Here is a 22,722-nt window from a genome sequence, read left to right on the forward strand (position 1 = left end):
TAAGGCGGGTAATTAGACACGATTAGGCTCTAAATAGTTTTTTCTTACGCGAAATTAAACGAACCGAGAGTGCCTACGTGATCGGGTATTACAATTTGTTCACAACAAGGAAGAGGAAAATACGAAACTTACAGCAAAACACAAGACGCACGACACGCGTTGCATCGTTGTTTACACCCACGTGGAGAGTCTGTCTTTATTTTTCTTTTTTTCATGCTCGAGTGAATTATGAATGAGATGTAAGATCACGAGCTGCGCGCTTGCCACTTTCGATTACCATTGCAAATCTAGGGCATACATTGCATTGCTCTTTCTTTGTCGGACCATATAATAACGCGTAGTACGTACACGCACATGTCGTATATATATACAGCTATCATCTCATTTGACGATACATCATTCGGGCGAGCGCGCATAACTCGTTAGATCGATTGACAATTATATCAAATCGTATTTTTCATGGGACCCGCGTGCGCGTACATATACAGCTCGCGAGCTGATGTAATGCTCGCACGCGGCGCATATGTAAGCTTTATTAATGCGAGAAAAAATTCTCTTATCCGGTTTTGAAATATTATACGTGTGCAGCTTTCGCAGGATAGAGTACGCGATGTATCGGGGCGATCTTGAGTTTATTTTCGTACGTATGCGCGCGGCCAACCACTCGAGCTTTTTTACTCGTTTATCTCTCTTTCTTTCTTGGTCCATAAGCTCGCGCCCTACTGCACCGCGGCGCACGCGTATATCAAAAAGTCGAATCTCCATATTTTCACGGCTGAATCGCTGCGCGGCGAAAAATATATCTAAAATATACAGCATGAATCACTGAGTTTGCTACCGCAGTTGGAGTCTTATACTTTCCGAATAAAAATATTGTATAATTCGCCATGCGTATAAGGTACACGCGCGCATCTGAACGCGAGATAGAAAAAAAATATATGTAACGAGTTGCATGATCTATCAGCTCCGCGCGCGATGCTGCCGGTGTTGCATGAGAGTTCAAAATTGCATCATCGCGGTTGACCGTTATAGTGCTCTGTTTTTTTCTTTCTTTTTTGTTTTTACTTCGCAATGCGTTTACGTACAAGTACTTCGGTAAACGATGAAAACTCGGTAGTTTGCTCGACGCTGACGATCGCGATCGGTACACACACAGTAAGAGTTTGCTCGCTCCTCGACGCCTCGTAAAAACGCGCGCGCAGATGACTGCATTTTCTCGATAGATATAATTTCTGCACCACGTTCGACGTATACCTCGACTCTCGAGTTTTTAACATTGCAAAAAAGTACACGGGCCGAGTAATTCAAAAGAAAGCTGCGCGCGCTCAAATCGCCTTCTAATTTGCCCCCGCGCGTAATTACATGCCTTGCGCGATGTGCGCGCGCACGCCTGGAAGTTGTCGGTTAGAGAAATTTATCCCCAAAAAATCCAAGAAGTCGAAAAAACGAAAAGAGAAAAAAAAGAAGTTTACGAGTAATTATTTGCAAAAATATTTTCCCGAAAGCTACTAAGCTGCTACGTAGTATCAGGTTTTACGAGCTACAAATATACATATAGTAGTATGTGCAGGAGCTACTCGCTGTCGGGAGCAATTATTCGTGCGAAGTACGTGTATATAACGCTTTAAAGCAGGTGTTACTTAGCTTTATTATAAAGTTTTCTCATGCTTTTTAAGAAGTCTTATGAAAGCTTGACAGCTGCACAATGAATGAAAGAGCTGTTTTATGTAACTTGCTGATCTATGTGTGTGTGTGTGTGTCCGCGTGGATCGTAAGTTATAGCATAATATTCAAATAATTGATAAAAGAAAGAGCCGTAATCAATTGAGCACATGAGATGTATATAATGTGCGCCTGGCCACTGCGAATTAAATCATTAATAATTTCCCATACCGAGCTATGTGCATATACGCAAATAGGATCGTGGATCGTATTCCACGTATAGCTGGGTTGTATTATTCAACTCGTTTATAATGAATGAGCAATTTTTGCGCTTATGTACACTGTTAAAAAACCTTAAATTTAATCTCAAATCAGACGCAAAATTAAAGTAACCGATGCTAAAATTATATTTAAGGTACTTTTACATGAATTTTTTTTCGAAATCAATCACGTACCTTATTTTAGATTCGAATTTGAAGAAATAAATTATTTAAAATAAATATTGTAAAAGTTTGATTGCAAATGAATGCTTTAATATGGATTGTACAAAAAAAATATGAAGATTCAATCATAATTAGAGCCAGCATCCACCACTAGATGGCGAGTACCTTTATCTGTATAAATCTGCAAGTGGCAAAGTCAAAAAAACTCTATAAGACAAAATACGGTATTTAACTAATTTAACTATTTAATTATTTAACTAATTTAACTATAAAATTACTACCCACATTATGTACAGATCAGGTTTTCTGTTCACTCTGTAGTTTTGATATTAGTCTTTACCGCAACTTTGATCTCATCAATTTTGATTGAAATTATTCAAAATATTTATGAGAATTCAATTATAATTCAATCCAGCCTCTACTTCTACATGGCGAGTGCCTTCATCTGTTGACCTGCAAGTTGCAAAGTAATGATCTTCCTGCAAAGTAATAATTTTCTGTTTTGTTTCCATTTCAAGGATTAATTTGCTTGTAAAAAGAGGAAAAACACTCGGAGATCGAAGATTGTCAATTTTAGCCCGAGGAAGGCGGGATGCAAGCCAATGTAGTTCTCGAGCACAATCTGAATCGTCGATTCGAGCTTCGTGTTCGTTGTCTCGAGTCAGGTGTCAGCGACAGCTCGTCCTACAAAATCCTGAGCTTAGCAACAGACTTGGGAATTCCTGAGGCGCGAGAGTATCGGTGTAATCTTCATCGACGAGCTGTTCTCGTACCAAGTGCATACGTACGTGCAATGCATACACTGCAGCTTCGAGTCCTACTCATACGACGCGTGGTCGCCCATACGTACAGACAATGCGCGGATCGCAAAAAAGTCCTCTGGCAAGCATTATACGTGTGTAGGACAGCCCGTGTTGTTGGCGTCGCGCATGCAGGAGCACAAGCTGAGACGGCGGAGTCGCGCAGGCAGCAGCTCGCGCGACGCCAACAAGTGAGAGGGAGGCACGAGATATACCTACAACTCCCAACGCGCAGCGTGTGCACCTATATACGCGATATACGTTGTATATAGGAGTCTTATAGACAGTGAAAGTTTCTCTCGGTTTTGCATCAGGGGGATGCAGTAGAGTAGCGCGCGGAGAGCGCCAAGCCAAGAGCCAAGCGGTAGGGGTACACGAGGCTAAGGTATATGAGGGCCCCGGCTCGCTTCGGGCCCGGTATATTCTAACTTCTCTGCTGCCTATTCGCATACACGGATCACATCAAATATATATACCTACGAGACGACGTAAGCGACGCAGCTGGACGCGTCCCGTTTTGTCGTAGTTGTTGTTTTTCAAACAGTTTTCGCGCGATAAAAAGTTGATATAAACAGAAAGTGCATCTTACCCGGTAGCGACTGCAGATTCAAAGGAGCGATCACGAGATCGAATTGGACACGATCGTCGAGAGAGACGATATAGATAGTTCAAGAAACAGTAAAGAAGAGACACTATGAGTCGATATAGTCTTGCCACGGTACGTACCAGTGATGAGAATGAGATATTTTGTGACATGTGTTTATAACCGAGTGCATTTTTTTTAATATACAACACTTACCAAGTGACGAGATAACTCAAGTACTAATTTTTATTCGATATACTCGAAGTGAAGAAATTAAAAAAGATCCTAAAGTTACCGTAATCTGCTAATTATCCTTATTGAAGGCACTTGAATGGATACGAATTGGTATAAATTTTAATCCTGTTCAGGGGCATTAAAAAGCTTGTACGATCGGCTGGAAATTCCGAAAATCTACTTTTTTTTCTCCTGCTTACAAGTACGATCGCGCGAGCTGTAGGCGCGCACACGTTGCATAACTTACGTAATGAGTTAATTCATTCGGATATAATACGGCTCGCGCACAAGTGTCGGTCGTGTGTTTCGTTATAATAATATATAAATAATAATATCTCGAGCCTCCTGGGTATATAAAGCTTCAACAGTTATAAATTTTGATAGCATGTACGCGGTACATATTATAGTATAGTCACATAAGAATGAAGAAAGAGAAAAATTAGATGCGCGACGCGGCCAATTGCCATAAAGGCATTAATCAAACTTTTATCGAGTGTACATACCAGGAGAGACTATGCACACACACACATGCACATGCACACACTATGCTCGTGCCTGGCAGTTGCAGTTGTGCAACGCTTTTCACCGAGCAAAATCGCGCGTTCAATTACATCTATACACTGTATGAACTCTCTGTCTTTCTCTTTCTCGCTCATTCTCTCTCTCTCTCTCTCTCGCGCGCGCAGTCGATCGGTTTTTCTATACTCCAGCTATATATGCGAGGAGAGGTTTTCTATAATCGCTCGCACAGTGATCGACTTACAAATCATAATTGCCAAACGTTGGACAGAGATCCAGTGAACTGGATCGCGCGAAAAAGAAAACGCGCCAGGTAGTAGTAGTAGTAGTAGTAGTAAAAAAAAAGAAAAGGAAAAAAAAATTAAAAGAAAGAAGGAATTTGTAATCAGGAAGTGTACGGAGCTGCGCGAGCTGACTGCGTACGGACCTGGCTATGCTCCAACGGCACCGTATAATCTATATGCCGTATACGCGCCTATGTATACCCGTGTATGCATGCGTATCTTTAAAAGTATACACTCGCACACAAAATCGTTATATAGCTATACCATATATACGTGCATTTAATGTACAAGTTCGAGATCGAAAGCTCGCGTGCTCTTTCCATATACACCTCTATATATATGTTTGTTTATTATAAACGTGTGTTTGTGCGTGTGCGTTCCGGTAAAAGTGTGTACGCTGCATACACACTCTCGTGCTCGGACGGTAACGCGGATCTAGGCGGAAGGGATCGATAATACTTTATTCGCGTTTCACCGAATGCACTGCAGCAACCGCCTCACGTGTCCGCACGTATGTATACGTGCGTACATCGAGTTTTGCGCCTTCGGAGCATTAACGAGAATCTATCCGGGCGCGCCGAGCAGCCGGACTTTAATTGATTCTTATATTTATATGAGTTTGTGTACGTCCGTGCGAGTGGACTTGTGTTTTTATAAAATACATATAGATATAAACGTGAATGCGCAGCTCTCCTTCAAGATAGCTGCGTTCATTGTACGTAGAAGCGAGAAGGATGTAAAGTTACGTGCCACGTGCTCTTTCGCCTCGCGTAATGCAGCTTTACTTTATGTATACCGCGCGGAGGAGCACACCATATATTCGCGGAGCGTTTCCGTACGTAACGTCGAGAGATATCCTTCTCTTTCTGAACGTATAACATACAAATTCGAGACGAGTTTTCTAGATCGGACAATCGAATCGCTTCGATACATTTCCGCGTGTATCGACAGAGCTTTGCTTCCCCTCGACGTACTTTTGCGTAACTTTTTGCCAATGCGCGCTACGTAGCTCAGCTGCAGGCTCGCTCGACTTTATAATTTGACAAAATAAGAAGAAAAATAAAAGAGCAGGTGCTCTTTCTCGACGTCCAAGCGCGCGATAAAAAACAATGGGCTCCGCGCAAAGTAATTTTTCTTCGCATTATGGGGCATCGTTATAATTGTTATGTAAGCGCGTAGAACGTGCATTGTAGACACACACGCGCGCACCGTTGCAAGGAGCTCATAAGTAGGAGCAAATAAAATATTATATGCTCTTTTCTGTGTCGTATAATTGGATTTTGGAGAAAAAAAAATATATTACAAGTCAAGCCGTGCGTTTAAAAAGTGCTCCCAATGTAACACACGAGGAGGGAGAGGCAATGGAGGATACAGGAGCAGGCGGTGGGGCAGCACGACACAATACACACACACACACACACACACACACACACACGCACTGTAAAGCACACGCGTGTAGCATGTGTATACATAAGTATATGCTTTATCCTAAAATTGGCATTATGATGTGAAAGTTGCATACATACTGGACAATGCGCGCGGCGTTATACTTTAGCACACACGAGACAGACGGAAAGAGAGCGAGCGAGCGAGTAAAAGAGAGATAAGTGTTTTTTGATACGATTGCGCAATCGGCCGGCCGAAGTGAAAACTGCTTCGTATGTATCGCGAGTATAATGTGTATCGAAATGTTGCGATGAACTTGTTGCGCGACTCCGTGCGGTTTGTAAGTTTTCTACAATTTTGTAGGTGACACATTATAGAAAAGCGAGGAAGATAACAAAAAAATCCAGCACGTCCTTCGCTGTATACAACCATACGACTTTGCTCATATCCGTTGAAGCGAGCTCGTCGCGCGGATATTTGGTAGCAACAGCAGCAGCAGCAGCAGCAGCAGCAACAAAAAACAAAAGATCCGCGCCGCGTTACGTAAACAGTCCGGCGGCCAATTTGCTCTCGTCGATTTCGATTTCTCGCGTCAATTTCCCGAAGTAAAAAAGCTCTCTCGACCTCGCACGAACGCTCGGGCCGCTCTCGACTTTTTCGGCTCCTCGCGTCGCTCTCCGATGTTCTCCAAGTTCTCGTTCAACCTATCTCAGTACTGCAAAAGCAGTCGGGGCGGCGGAATCGCCTCGATCCTCTCCTTTCTGCTGCCGCACACGATCCTAACCAACGGGGTGCAGCTCATGCTGTTCTACGTCGTGCTCAAGGGCTTCCGCGAGATCTGCTTCGAGGATCTGGACTTGGCGCGCGAGCGATTCTACAACGAGGACTTTTACGACAATAGATTGCCGCAGCAACTGCCTCCGCCCCATCCGTACCCCCTCAAAATCGACATGCTCGCCGACGGATATTTGCGCGATGTCAAAGCTACGGTGCGCAGATACGACGACGATCTCGATTACTAGGATGTACTCCGCCAATGTACTTCGTGAGTGTCTTGTGGTGCGCAGCAGTAGTTTTTTTAGCGAATTTACTGAAAAGCCCATTCGAAAGAACGACGACGAGCTCTCGCAGACGTAATAACTGCACCGACTGACTATTAAATGCTTTTTAAATACTTCCTGCAGCTAGCACAGCCTAACTTTTACCCGTGTGCTCAATTTTTTCAACTCAAGACAGAGAGAGAGAATGAGAGATAATTGATAACGTCATTGACACGAGGATTTATTATCTTTTCGATATTTTTATAGCTCGGCGCAGCCGCGCGCACAGCTAGTGCTGCATAAGACTCGCTTTATCCATTATGGAGTCGTAAATATAGGCGTAATTGATTGCAATTTACTTCGGACACCGTGAACAGTTTTTTTTCTCCCTTCTTTGTTAGAAACACGATTGGCGCGGAGGGAGGGTAACAAGGGGCAGAAAAAAAAACAACTAATGGAAATAGCCGGTCGATATTTTTCTTCTCCCGTTTTGGAATTGTGCGAATATAATAAACAGGACCTAATAGTTTTTGCAACAAAAAAGAGAAAGAAATTATTAGCTCATTGAAATTCTTAAAAATTAACTGGCTACAGCCGATACATAACTCAGCAGCAGTGCTTGTGTGTGTGTATGTGCGTTGCTTAACGAGCTACAAAAACTCGCTCGATCGTAACTTTCCACGCATACACACATACGTGCGCTTCGAGAAAGGAGAGAGGAAAAACGGAGAAAAAAGAGAGTCTATTTTATCGATCCCGCGAAGAATCGATGGATGAAATGAACGTCGGGCGTGGAAAAGCTCTCTTGTACTCTCGTTCTCGATCGCGCAAAAGAATATAACAATCTCATTAATCGGTCATTGATCGTTTGTGCTGCGCAGTTGGCGCTAGTGATGCTGGTCGCGGCTTCGGGACAGGCCCAGCGCTACCAGAGCGAGGACGCCAATTACCTGAGCCAGAGCGACCTGTACAGCGATTACGAGGCCGAGCGACCGGTCCACCCGACGCCCCGAAGCTACAGCGCCGCCGCGGCACCGGCCCAGCGCCAGCAGCCGGCCGGACCCAAGCCCACGCCCGTTGCCATCCTCAAGCAGATCAATAGGCACAACGAGGACGGCTCCTACACCTACGGCTTCGAGGGTGCTGACGGCTCCTTTAAGGTACATATGTACTACTAATCTCGAGCAACTTGTTTATTTTTTTATTCGACACGCCTAGAATCGATTTGTTGACCATTCGTCGATCGGGCCTTGGTCCGGTTATGCTGAACAATTGTTCTGGTATAATATACGGCAGCAAAAAAAGGCGGCATACGCGCTGGCGCGCCAGTTGAACTTTTGACTTTATTATTTGTTGTTGCTCAGATCGAGACCAAGCAGGCCAACGGCGAAGTCAAAGGCAAGTACGGCTTCGTCGACGACAGCGGCAAGGTCCGAGTGGTCGAGTACGGCGCCGATCAGTACGGCTTCCAGCCCGTCGGTGACGGCATCACCGTGGCACCGCCGACCCTCGTGGACGAGACCACGAGCAAGGAGGCCCTCGAAGCCCAAAAGTACGACGACTACCAGACCTATCAGCAGCCCATCTCTAGACCTGCTCCAAGGTACATGCTACATGTTATTTAGACACGACCTAAATATTCGAATGAGTACGAGGATTGGGATTCATCGTGCGGATAAAAAGTAGCTAAGCTGCAGCAGCAGCCGTTTCGTAACACTGCGCTCGATTAGTTTCATTCCAAAACTTTTTTTCTCACACGCATACAACTATGTGTGTAGGGTATTAACAAAATCTGTGCTTGAAATCACGATACACGCACGTACGTACACGCTTCATTTCTTTCTTTTTTCTTCCCTCTAATTAGCGATCTTACGTCGATCTCCGCGTAGTATTTTTTACCTGTAATTACACCGACTTGCGGCGCGTTTATACGTTTGGGCTAGGTTTTCCGTTGAAAAATGCCTATCCGATACATAATTCAATCGAATTTTTACTTAACCGTGTATTATCAACGCATTAAGATGCGTGGAAAAAAGTGGATTATAACGTTATACAATGCTATCGGACTATATACAAGCGATATCGGAGTTGCGTAAATTTCAATTATCATTTTTAGCGATTCTTAACGTGGTATCTTTTTTCCTCTGCATTTCCCACAGGCCGCAGCCGGTGATCAATCGTCAGCAAGCCGCCACCTACCAGTACCAGCCGCAGTACCCGACCCAGCAGCAGCACACGCAGGCCATCTACGCGGCGCAGCAGACGCGTCTCGCGCCCAAACCCGCCCAGCCGATTTACTCGCCGGCCGAGCAGCCCAGGCTGAATCTGCAGTCGCAGCTGATCCAGTCGCAGCTCTACACGAGCGACGAGCAGCCCCAGTACAAGAACGGCCCGGTGCAGTTCGGACCCGCCCCGGTGCAGGAGCACCATCTCCAGGCCCGAGCTCAGCCCCAGGCTCGTAGCGGCGCCAACGGTGGTCTGCTCGATCAGCTCGCCAGGGACTACGCTCTTCCAGCGGGTGGCGCTGCGCCTCTCCACGACATCAGCTTCGGCTATTACTAAGTCTCGATTCCTTCGGGGGGGTAAGTCGGTAAAGGACGATTTGTCGTCTTTACGTCGTCGGAGTCTCGACGTTCGTTCGATATTTATCGTGAATTTTTTTCTCGCAGACGAAGGATAAACTCTAAGCAGAGAGTCAGGCCGAGATGCTGATAAGGACAGAGACTCTTGCCCGAGTCTTTCCATCCCTCAAGGATCGTTCGAATCTACAGCCAGTTGACAAGCCCCCTTTTTTGTGTTCGAGAAAAACTGAAGATTCGATGTTTCATTGGAAAAATTTTATTCCGCGAATGCGGGTCCCACGGTTCCCGAAAATTATTTTATCGATCGCATCATCCGATATATTGCCTTAGAATATTCTCAATTCGACAAGATTTAACTTAACCATTAAACGTCTCGAGTGCCTCGTAAAAAGCCTCCACCGAGCGAATTAAAATTTATCGTCTTCCAAAGTAATTAACTATTATTATTCATTATATCGTAATTTTAGTCTGTTATGTATCTATAATATACAAATACACATCTATAAATATACCCATCACTTTGGAAAAGCAAAATGCAAAGAAAATGAGAGAGAAGCTATAACATAGGTTCGAAACGCCGTCTCCCTCTCTCTCTCTCTCTCTCTCTCTCTTTCTCTGTCTCTCTCGTCTGATGCGCGATGCAAAATAATACCTCCTCGAGAATCGTATCTCTCTCGCAGATGAGGCACTACCGCTGCTGCTGCTGCTTCTGCCGCTACTGCACGGGTCTATATGCACTTTCACTCACTTGTCTCGTGGGACATCATGTGCCGCGTGCTTCGGAGGCAGGCACAGGTTGCCGCGGCGGCGTGCTACACGCGCACATTTAATACATCGAGGGGATTGATTATATTGCCGATGCGCTTGTACGTATATGTGACGCAACTATATACAAAGCGCCTACCATAATTATCGAATACATATACTAGTGATTAAGGACTTGTTGAATATCGTATTTATTATTTTCCTTTTTTTTATACATGTTTTTTTTATTTACTTTTTTCAACTGGATCACGACGTTGCGCTTGGACAATAACAAAAAAAAAACTATCTGCATATTGTCGTGGGATATAAAGAAAGAGAGAGAAAGAGTGAGAGAGATAAGTATATGTGAATATTTTGCGAATCTCCGATGGATCGTTCGTATTGTGATTTCACGTCGTTTTTAATGCACACGTAAAAATTCGAAATGTGCGCAGGATGGAAAAAAATAATCAACAGTGACTGAGATAAATGAGACCGAGGAAAAATTAACACGAATTGCGCGCGTCTTTTTTTTTGTTTCTTGTCAAGGCGTTGTACATGTTTTAATTTTATATTATATTTATAAGTGTTTTTCCTATCATCGTTAACCAACTTTAGATGATTTGTTTTTTGATCTTTCGAATACTATTCGTCCACAATGCAAATGACACTGTATATCATCATTTTTAATTGTAACAATTTTTTAAAATAAAATATTGTTAAATAAGTATTGAGAAAGGTGGCGATCACCTTTTGAGAATTACGATTCTGTTGTCAATACATTTATCTCCAAATTTAAACGAGTACTTGTGTTATGTTATTTATCGCTCCTAGAACCTGCACTTTAAAAAAAACGTTAAATTGTAATGCAGATTTGAAGTAATATCAGACATTAAAATTATATAATAGGAAACTATACTGAATTTTATTGATCAAAGCTCCGTAATTGTATAAGAAAAAATAAAGATTCGATCATAATTAATGACAATATCCAACACTAGATAGCGAGTGCCTTTATCTATATAAATCTGCAAGTGGCAAAGTCAACATAAGTGTATAAGTCAAAACGGTATTTAACGAAAATTACCAACCGCATTGTATACATGTGATGTTAGCTTTTACCCCAAATTTAACCTCATAAATTTTGATTGAAAATACTCACAAGTTTATAAAAATTCGATCATAATTAATGCCAGCATTCATCACTAAATAGCAAGTGCCTTCATCCGTAAATCTGCAAGTGGCAAAGTCAAAAAACTCTATAAGTCAAAGTACAGTATTTAACGAAAATACCCACATGATTCTCTGTTCACTCTGTAGCTTTGATATTAGCTTTTACCCCAACTTTAATCTAATCAATTTTGATTGAAAATGCTCGCAAGTGTATAATTTAATCATATATAACGCCAGCATTCAGATGGCGAGAGCCTTAATCTTTGAATCTACACGTGGAAACGTAAAAAATTATTTTACAAGTAAAAGCAAGATTTTAAAAACAACTCGACACTTATTATCTAATTAGAATTTGGAATTCAATACCAGTGTAGGCAAAAAATTTGTATGAATTTCAATTCATCTATGTGAAAAAAAATACTAACGAACAGCATTTGAATGATGTTCGTTTTAAAGCTACGTTTACAATATTGAATAGACAACAATAAAAAGTAGAATAAAATATTTATGAAAAAGAAATACACATTTCAAATCAATGACATCTTAGAATAAGATATTGTAAAAGTAAAATCAAAATATGATCATCGCTATAAATTTAATGAAAGCATGGAACTTATTTCTTTGTAAGCTTTTCCAAACTAATTTATTCCTATTAATAATTTACGATACATTACGATTATGATACATTATGGAGTACGCATTGATGTATTAAGAATCTTTACACAACTAAAATTGTTTCAGCCTGTGATGCAGGCAACCGTCAATTCAGATGTGTACAACAAATAGCTGTATTTACAAGTGCCGTGTAAACAAATGGATTAATATCACATATGCTTACTTTTTTTTTTAACTTTACTCCGCCTATAATCATATTTATCTTTTATTTTAAAACATCAAACAATATCAAATTTTTAGTTTATTATTTTATTTTACTAACAAGGAGAGCCTTTCATCTTTGGGTCACAGATCCTTACTAAACTTATTTCGGGGTCTTCTTGTACATAATAATAAAGTCCCCTATGGTTACTTTATTCCAATGGGCCCTGGAAACCATTATAAAGCACCATGAAGTATATAATATAATATAATGTATAAAATACCATGTATTAGAGTATAAGGGTATCAGGTTTACACAGTCAGGTCTAACTGATTGAGAAGTATTTATACTTTGAATTTTTAATGTCCAAAATACCTTTTCAATCAATAAACAATTTAACTCAATTGGTTTGCTGTGTAAGTTTTGAAGAGAGAGAATTTTATATTAAATCATGTAAAAATGTTTTCATTCATGAAACTTACAGTTCTTTCTTTCTCATCTATTTCTGACACTCATCTGGAGTGAATCTGAATCTAGATGAGTGTCAGGAATAGGTGAAGAGAAGGGATTTATGAGTTATACAAATAAAAACATTTCCATATAATTTACATCAATATTTATTGTTTGGTACGTTAATTTTAGTTCAAATTGGTATGATCTTCAAAACTTACACAGCGAACCAATTGAGTTCAATTGTTTATTGTTTGCAAAAGTGTTTAGAATGCATAAAATTTCACGTACAAATATTTTTGGGAGAGTTAGACTCGATCGTACAAGGCCTGATACCAATAAGTGGTATTTTTTAACATTATATTATATTAACTACTTTTTTCTGCTCTATAACTCTTTGCAGGGCCCATTGAAATAAAGTAACCATAGAGGGATTTATTATTATGTACAAGAAGACCCCTAAACAAGTTTGGTAAGGATCTGTGACCCAAAGATGAAAGGCTCTCCTTGTAAGTAAAGAATTATCATTTATTCTCAAATTTTGAAAAAAAATCGTAATTTTTTCATAAAAAAAAATACTTCATAATGACCAATTATGTGTAAAGATTTAATACTATTTTCGAATTTAATAAATCGAGTCGTTTACACGGATCTCTGAATTTCCTGATCATTTTCGAAAGAGAAATAATTTTCGCGAAAACTTTCTTCATGGTTTTTCAACTTGCTCACTTCCAATGTCAGTGTCAAGGCTGTTTGATTTCATACGTCGATAAATAATTATTTGTGGTTAAAATTGAAATTCAGAATTCCGACATGAGTGATTTTCACTCGCTTTCATTCGGTTGATACGTGTTAAAAGAAGAAAAGAAAAATACGATGACTCTGGTCGCTGCGCCGTGGCTAGTCCCGAAGCACGTATTCACCGACTACTTCTCAGTGCGCTCGCTAAACCGCCAAAAGGGATTATGAAAACCAGGAAAAGACGGGAGCATTTTTCAGCCCACGCATCGTCTCGTACACGCCTTCTGCAGTGCACGAAACCTTGAAAATGAAAGTCTTTTTAGATCTCGAATACGTAAATATATGTAATATAGACAATTTGTGCGCTCGTATGTGTAAAGCATTTTTACACTCCATAAAGCGGATTTAGCAGTAAAGTATATTCTTAATTTCCGAGTTGTTACATTTAAAAGTCACGCTTGCGAGAATATGCGTCGACACGGCATGGTATATTCCTTGCCGCTACTTCTCCTCTGTGCAATTAACATCTTGACTGACAGATAGGTGTAACTAATTTTCAAGAGCTAACTCTTTCAAAATATGGCTTTGATTTTATCACCGCCGCGAGTTGAAATTCAACTCTTGACAATCCGAGCATTATTTTTAATTTTTTCATTAAAAAAAAAAAGAAAAATTCCAAGGAATAATTCAGGTACAGGCTCCTTGAGCGTCCAACAATGGCCGATGACAAAGGATCTTTAGAAATTCTTGCTCATTCATTAAAAATATTTATCCTGCTCCTGCGCAGGAGTCTAAAGCTATCGATCAATCATGACGCGTGTATACACCGCATACAGCAGCAGCAGCAGCAGCAGTAAAGCATTGAAACGCGTGCACGCACATAATGGTATTCGATAACCCTTGAAAATCTCCAATCCATCTAATTCGCTCGTGCAAGAATGTCAACATCCTGCATGTTGCTCGAGGTAAACGGGCGCGCGCGAAAGCTGCAGCACAGGGGTAATACTACATGGTATACATGGTATATATTGTCGATTTGCGCGTATGCAAACAAACTTAGGATTGCTGAAAATTAATCGTGCGCAGCGAATCAAAATTGGACGCAGGCCTAAAAAATTTGAACCGAAACAACTTTCAACTTGATTTCAAGATCATTAGAGATTTGAGAGCGCATTTTATATAGCCAGTGCGTGTATAATGCCAAGTCCCGAGCGATGAAGGGGATACCACGTCGCGCACCGATATGATTTCACTTTTCGCAAACACAAACCGCAGTTCGCGTCCGCGAGTCGCGCAACTTTTGCTCTTTAATCATTCGGCGCGGTAGGTAAGGTTATATATCGATGAATCTCTCGTTTATAGTGGCTGCAGTGTGGGCCTTTTTGTGCACTCTCGTGTCGAACAAATCGAAAGGCTTTAACGATTGCAAAGTGGACATGCGCCAAGTATCAAGTATTTCGATACTTTCGGGTGAACATACATCACCGCGCATGCACCGATGATACCATAGTCAAGGAATGCGGACGAGGAGATGAAGAAATTTTGCACGAGAAAGGTGTCAATTTCCGGATCCATCAGAATTTCAAGAGGCGTATTATAATGTATAAGTGCAAAATACCATGCAAGCGGCGAGTTTGTAATTGGATTACCGCGGTGAGCTTGACAAGCTGCTCGCACTGCAGGGGAAAATTTAAGAGAAATTAAGGCAACTCGAGACTCCTTTTATATTATAAATAATGCGCTCGTCCCTCTTTCTCTCCTTCTTTCTCACTGTTCCGAGTCCGTCGAAATTAATTTTTCCTCACGGTCGTGACATTGAAAAATATTTAACCAGACAATGATTCTTCTTCGCGAGAAGAATTTGGTACCCCTTTCCACGGCTTGTACATCTTAGCATGAAAAAGTATCGGTTTTACGTGCACCGCTCCAACTTTCGTCGGAAATTTACGAGCAAGCGCGCACAAAGCCGCGTACAAAATAGTTTTTCTTTGCCTCACACGCGCGTTCGAGCGGGGGAAGACACGATCGTAAATTCGGCCCCGTCTCCTTGAAAAGCTCTCGAGCCCAGCGACGAAAAAAAAATCGCCTGTTTTCGGGGACAAACGCACATGGGTGAAAATTCAATCCCATTAATAAATTCATTATTCGATAAGGTCGCCGGCTGCCACGATCCAAACAAAAGCAGCCGTATCCAGAAAAAAAGTACCTCGGGATCGCGACCTCCTGTATTATACGCACGCGCGATAATCTCGCTCTGCTGCACGCAAAGCCTGGCCCCCAATGCAACTCGAGCGTGGCTGAAATATATGTGTCTGGAAAATATATGTTTGTACGCGAGCTGTATACGTGCTGAAAGTACGCATACACACACATGCCGGCCTTCACCCGCGCGCGAAAGGAACTACGAATTCCGTTCGGTGCGTATCTCGCGGCGTGACGTTAACTACGCGAGCTCGCACGCTCGTGCCTTCTCAAACGTTTTCTTATAATATATCTCTCTCTCCCTCTCGCTTGGTCGTACATATAATACAACGTAATACTCATTATATACATAAGGTTAAATCATCGCGAAAACTGGTGAGTGCACAACTATATAATAAGAATCGCGCGAGATGCGCCGCGCAGATATCGGCCGATCGCGTCTAGCAGCAGCGGTACACGTAACTTTCGCCGTTTAGAGCTGTACGTGAAAAATATAGTCCGGATGCGGTGCCGATTTCCTGCAGGCCATCGTTATTATATTATATATTCTGCGTTGTTGCACCCAAGGCTGTAAGCGGAGCGCGAGAAAATTTATAAAACGTATTATCCCGCGAATATTTTGACACACGTGTGCTAAAGTCAGCACTGTGCAGCGCAGCTCGGTGCGTCTTACATCCAGATACCAACACCTTCGTAATATGTATCCGCAGCTCCAGAGCTCACGCGAGGAACTTTCTCGGAGCTAGTGCTCGAAAACAATTTTTCCTTATAAGTGATTTATCGTTGATCCGATTTGCTAGGGTTCAGAGTTGAAGCTCACGAATTACATCTCTCATTGACAAGTTAATACATCAACTACGGGGCACTGTGGAAAATAATAATTTCCACTGTGAAATGAGAAATCGCGATTGTTTTGAGTCAGACACTCGCAATGAACCTGGCGCAACGTTATGGGTGCCTCGCGCTCCTCTGGATTTTTATATATGTACGATGAGTTATGTGAATTTCCGGCCGCGCACAAGCGAAAAAAGAGAGAGAAAGAAAGAAAAAAATGGATCACGATTGTCAGTCAATTTTTTGAAAGTGAAAAAGGGAAAGGGCGTGCGCACGAGTATTATATACATATAAAGACACACACGTTGTATCGCGCGCTCAGCTGAAGATTGTTACGCATTCGTGTATTATTTTTACGTCAAATATATACGACGGAAGAAATTATCTTTCGCAGTCGCGGGACTCGTGTGTGTGTTTTTTTTAGCGATGGTGAAATTTCTCATACGCCGAATTAAACGATCGTTACTGGGAAAATTTTTCGTCGTGGTTCTTTTGCGCGTAACATTCTCTGTAAATATTATCATTCATGGGTTCATTACGGCTTTATAAATTTAATTGAAAAAGCGAGCGCAAATGGTTAGGAGTAGTTGGTGATTTTACGATGATTTGTCACTTGCTTAGTCAATCATTGCACTACTGCGCGCGCGAGAGTAAACAAGCGGCCGGAGTCGGTCGAGCGTAATCGCGTAAATTTTACAAGACTACCGTAAAGAAAATCCATAAATCAAGGAAAAATTTCATGCCGCTCTTAAAAATACGTTTCCTCGGTGATATATACCTCGGACAAGGTAGATATTTGTACTGCGCTCTGTACGAGATGTATTCCGAGTTATGTATCGGTGCGTATCGTATAGCCGTATTGTGTTCGCTTTCTCTGATGGATATATTATTTCGCGGGCATCTTTATCGATATCGGTAAAAATGGTATAGATGTTTATCAAAAGATGCTTGGTTGCGCTCGCACGAATACGTACTGAATTCCTTTGACCTATATTTTTTCGAATTTCACTATTGAAACAAATAATTGCCAAACGAATAATCTGTTTACGAGTTCACAAAAACGAAGATGAAAAAATAATTTTGCAACTTGTCTCAAAAGGAAAGATAATCTATAAAAGAGACGCGTCCCTTGCCGCGTGTGTAACAACAAGAGAAGCTGAGGCTAGAAAGGCGGCGCGAGCTCGCGCGTCAAAATTCCATTTATCTAGCTGCAGCGGCGTAACGAGAACAAGAGTTGATTCAAATGAGATTTTTTTGTGCCTCGACTCAATGCCATTGCCAATTGTATAGCTATCCGCGCGTATACAATGCACATATTTCACCGCGAATCTTGTTACTTTTTTCTCTGAATATGAAAGTTATGTACACACACACACACACAGACACACTCACGCATTGCAAATAAGTCGTCGACACTGCGCCATACGCGTGAATCACTCTATATTCTCGCTCGCTCGTGAAAAAAGTTGGCGTAATTCATAATCGCTCGATAAACAAAAACATCAATTGTACGCACCGAAAGCTTGGAGTATTTATCAAGAGCTTTAAAAAAAAGCAAACACACATTCCCGCATTGTGAATTCGTGCTCGCGCGTGTGCGGAGATCAAAATGAATGAGATTTTAACAAGTTTTAAGAAAATATAGATAATGAAACGCGACGATCGATCGATCAATTTTTCATTCGATTGGAGCATAATGACGAGATACCCTTTCAAATGGGACGAGTCGAGTTTAGCCGATACGACGCGCGCTGTCACATTAATCGCGCACTTTCTATTTATCGATTCATTTAGCCGACGATGGTATTAGCTTTTAGATTGGATATATGCTAATTTTGCAATAAATCCCTTATATAATAACGATGCCCTTGCATTATGAGATGCCACATTCATCTATTTTATTGAATTTTTCAAAAGGTTTTTTTTCAATTATGAGTCAAAGGACGTGAATATCCAAAGCTTGATAATCCGATAACTTGGCTTTTTATAGGCGACACGTAAAAGTGTCTGTTCTGCATTATTTACATTTTAGTCAAATATTTATAAAAAAATGAACTAACAAATTACAGAGTGTTTATAAAGTCTATAGCAAAGCAGGATAATAGGCAATCGAAGATGTTTATTTAATACGCAAATACTGTGACCAGTTTGTACGAGCTGTGAATCACAATGAGCATTAGAAAGTCGTACAGTCGTTTCGCCGATTCGATAATCGGTATTCCCCGGGTACGAAGGGTGACTAAACACTTTGAAGCCGCGCACTTATTTGCTGGAAAGAAAATCACACCTTCGATACTGATCGCGATAAACCGAAGAATAAACACATTTTCGACTAAATTAAATTAGAATCTTGGGAACAAATCGTAATTAACAATTTCACTGTATTGACTGTACTGTCTGGCGGTGAGAGCTTTGATAACATTGTACTCTTTGATTAAAGCCGTTAAATTATTCATAAACCTGTATTTGTCGAATCAACTTGAAAGAGTAAGAAAAGGTTGCAATTTTTTATTATTAGCTCTAATTAGTACTACGTATACACTTTTGACGTAAAACAGTATTCGATTTTCAAATAGAACATAAAAAAGATCTATGACACAGTCCATGAAGTAATATCCTGTTTTCAATATCTCTTTTAATTTTCATAGAAATTTATCATTACCAATAAATCCGCCCTCATATAGATCAGCTTGCGGCTGAACAAGCAATGGTCGCACAAATCTGCTCGCATCCGAACAAAGGATTCCACAACGGGCCCAAATAAACAAAACGAAAATCACGCATGTATTCATAATATAATATAGGCGCGCGCATATGTGTATACATATTCGCGTGCACTCCGCGCGCGTATAATATAAGTATATACGACGACGTATATAGAGCGATTAGAAAGTAAAAAGTTCCTGTATGTGTAAGTCTTTGGTCGCGAGCCTCGAGGCTCGCAGCAGCAGCCAGTTCAGCCGCGGGCGTAATGGAATCTCAAAGAGGTGAAATAATACACCGGTTCGCGAGCAGCTGAACGGCAAAAAATCGCCGCATGCTAGACGCTTCTGGACCGATCTGTATATATACGGATGAAATGCAAATTATAAAACAGCTAGATGTGCCGACGATCCGAAATGACCGATTCAGTCTCTGTATTCGATCGATATATGGAGTAGCACTTTTCAAAGCCTCGGCTAAAAAACACACGCACAATCGTGTACATAGCTATGTGTGGCTTTATACACGCACGAGAGACAATGCCCGAGCGAATTGCGAAAGCATAATTCCAGGCGTACGCGCGCGTGGCCTGCGCTCCGTTGTTGTCTTGGGTATATCAGCAGCACCCATATAGCCAGGCCATACTCTCCAAGTGTCTTGTAAAAAGAGAATATCCTGTATGGGTGTATATAACGATTTACGCGTGTACGCCAGCAGCAGCTTATGGCAAATGGACTCGAAAAAGGTCAGTGCACGACGCTCGAGCGGCGTTTGCCAATCGCGCGTCTATGTAATATGTATATACGCACTGCTTCTGACGCTGCCGCTTTTGTCGTTGTCGCTTATGTATGCGCGATGATTTGGAAACACACATGACCGTACGCGAGCTTGTTTTAAAAACTCCGTGACTGCGAATCTCTTATTATTTAGCTTCTCGACGGGGTGTTTCCCGAAACTACTTTCCGCGTCTATAGGTGAGCTTTTCGGCTCTCGGCGCGACGTCGCCCCGGAACCAAAACCATTTTAATTTTTTCTCGCGAGCGTCAATATCGCGTTCGTCAGCTTCCTCGGCCAAATTGAATCGCGGCAGCTTGCACGTGTATAATACATGTGGGTACGTATACGCGAACGTGCATACGCGCATATTAATTAAAATTAACGTGCCTACAAGGCGAAAATTAGAAATGTTGTTCGGCACTCCGCGTACTTTATACTTTCACTTTCGCCGCGCGGTGCACTGCTGCCGCTGCCGCTGCTGCGCCGAACGAGCGAGCGAGCTGGTGCACCGGTGGCGGCGGCGGCGGCGGCGTGCAGCTCAAAAATTTAACACATCGGAAGTACTCAAACACATCCATGCCGCGTGCTGCAGCAGTCTCTTTATGCACGCGGCATGCACATTCGCGCAGAGGCATACATATGCCTTTGCCACTGCCGTGCTATGTGTGTGTAGTGTGCGAAATAATAACAATTTTATTTTCTTTTACATGTAGCTCGAGTACTGATTTCAGTCGTTGAACTGCCTATTCCAATGTACCACCACACGCTGCACGCTCCTTTCGATGCTTCACGCAAGCATTTCCATAATATAAATTACAATAAAAGCGATATAAAACGAGATGATGCTGCGTGCCAATGAATTTCTAATCGCGATCCTTTGCCGCATTATTTTATTGATGATAATTGAAACATATCGGAACGCAGCTTTTATCATTGGCGCCAATCACCGATGAGATGCCTGCTTGAAATTTCATTGCCGATTTCACGACCGAGAATGAGTGAGAGAGCTTTTACGCTCGATTTTAGACGCGTATTTCCTCATACTTTTCAAACGCCATGCCGTAATAGGATAACAAAAAAATAAAATCATTAACTCCTCGGCATTGAGTGACTTTAATTGAAGGTAAAATAAAATACTTTAATTCAGCTGTCCTTCGTTGAATCGAGTTCGGCCCATCATCATCGTCGTCGTCGTTGTTTTTGTACTCGTATATAAAAAAAAGTCCCACAGCCCCGCGATCGGAATTGTCTTTCTCTCGTGTGCGAGTAAAGCTGACATATAATAACTCAATACGAAAAGTTATGTGTGGCGGAGCTGCAACGATACAACACGTATAGCTGCTGCCTAGCCCACGACGACCTACAACGAATCGACGTGTGGATGTTGTATATCGAGACTCTCGAGGTATATCCGCGCGCGACCTTGGCTGAAAAATCTCTCGCGTATGTGAGCTTTCGCGCGCGCTCACGCAAAACACACAAACACACACACACACACATACACAGACTCGCGTACACGCGACTGGTATAGAAGAGACCACCGCGACTCGGCTCTCGTATACACCCACGATTATTGTACGATTTTTTTTCGTCTCGCTTTTGCATATTACGACGACGCGTTACAATAATATGTGTAACAATGAGATGAAGTATCGGAGGTACCTACGTGCGCGAGAGAAGAGAAGAGTAGGAAAAAGACGCGCGTCGGTGAATGTGTATGGTATACTTTCGCTTTTTTCCCGTGTAAGTGTCAAGTTCGAAATGAGAAAATTTATACGCTTACGCGCAAGTACCGATCTCGGTGCGGTGGTCCTTTTTACACTTTTTACACATTCGCTCGCATTATAATACGTACGTACACACTCGTATACATTCATCGAGAATAAATGAGAAAAGTTTGGCTTTATACCCGTGTGCGTATACTTGTGTGTATATGTGTATGTTGTAGCATAATACGTGTGGAGATAGAGCGGGTTTATACACGAAGCGGAGAAAGAAAGAGTAATATAGCTTATAGCAGGCAGGAGCAGACCGAGAGTAGCAGCAGACCCCCCCACCTCATGGTTGAAAAACGGCACAAGTGCGCTCGTCGCCGCTGCTGCTGTTGGGGCCCGGTCTTTCTCTCTCTACAGCCCCGTATAGAGTCCCTCTTTCTCTCTCTCTCTCTCTCTCTCGCCAGAGCTCGGCTATAGGTTATAAAGGACCGTTGCTGCTCCAATCTGACTGCACTCTACCAGTGAAACTCAGCGAGGACCGTTTATACGTTATACCGATCGTATACACATCGTTATACGTATAGCATACATCGGTGCTTCGAAATCTTTCCTCTTCAAGTTTTTTTTTTTAAACTGTTTACCTGTATACAAACGTGCGACCCTCCCGAATCAGTGTGACAGGTGATCGCCGCTGTTTTTTCATTTTTGTTTGATTTTGTTAGTGCCTTCAGATAGATCCAACATGAAGATCACATTTTTGGTAAGTTTAACTTTGACATTTCTCAATAATTTCTTTCGACTGCTTTCATTCCTTCTTTCTGATCGGATGCAATATATTATTCAATCGACTCGAGTAAATCGTTTTACCTTTGGTCATGAGTGATGCGTCAAAAAATTACGAGTTTCTTTTTCATGTTTGGACAAAAAAAACTACTAATAATTGAGGGCTTGTGACGTTATGCATGAGTGATGTTGCGTTTCATATGTATCAGCGACTGTCGTTAAAAAAAACTTTTATAGAAAACGTCGATGG

General features: G+C 41.8%; 2 protein-coding genes across 2 annotated transcripts in view; both read left to right on the forward strand.

The window, feature by feature from the left end:
- The first annotated feature begins 6,934 nt into the window (after nucleotides 1–6,934).
- On the forward strand, nucleotides 6,935–9,695 carry LOC106650775 (transcription factor SFL2). The gene is made up of 5 exons (XM_014368976.2): nucleotides 6,935–6,949; nucleotides 7,833–8,111; nucleotides 8,316–8,554; nucleotides 9,111–9,533; nucleotides 9,621–9,695. The coding sequence occupies exons 1-4, from the start codon at nucleotides 6,935–6,937 to the stop codon at nucleotides 9,511–9,513; spliced, it is 936 nt and encodes a 311-aa protein (XP_014224462.1). The 3' UTR covers nucleotides 9,514–9,533; nucleotides 9,621–9,695.
- Nucleotides 9,696–22,431: 12,736 nt separating this feature from the next.
- The window catches only part of LOC106650776 (pollen-specific leucine-rich repeat extensin-like protein 2), a 30,979-nt gene continuing 30,688 nt past the window's right edge, over nucleotides 22,432–22,722 (forward strand). Inside the window, exon 1 of the mRNA XM_014368977.1 lies at nucleotides 22,432–22,449. Coding sequence (XP_014224463.1) covers nucleotides 22,432–22,449 — 18 coding nt within the window. The remainder of the gene's footprint in view (nucleotides 22,450–22,722) is intronic.

The sequence above is a fragment of the Trichogramma pretiosum genome, unplaced genomic scaffold (genome assembly GCF_000599845.2).
Source record: "Trichogramma pretiosum strain Unisexual culture from Peru unplaced genomic scaffold, Tpre_2.0 scaffold3, whole genome shotgun sequence".
Lineage (NCBI taxonomy): Eukaryota > Metazoa > Arthropoda > Insecta > Hymenoptera > Trichogrammatidae > Trichogramma > Trichogramma pretiosum.

What these genes read in the sequence shown, in the direction of transcription:
- LOC106650775 (XM_014368976.2), top strand. An exon ending in GTGCTGACGGCTCCTTTAAG is followed by an intron (nt 8,112 to 8,315) that starts GTACATATGTAC and finishes GTTGTTGCTCAG; the next exon opens with ATCGAGACCAAGCAGGCCAA. An exon ending in ATCTCTAGACCTGCTCCAAG is followed by an intron (nt 8,555 to 9,110) that starts GTACATGCTACA and finishes CATTTCCCACAG; the next exon opens with GCCGCAGCCGGTGATCAATC.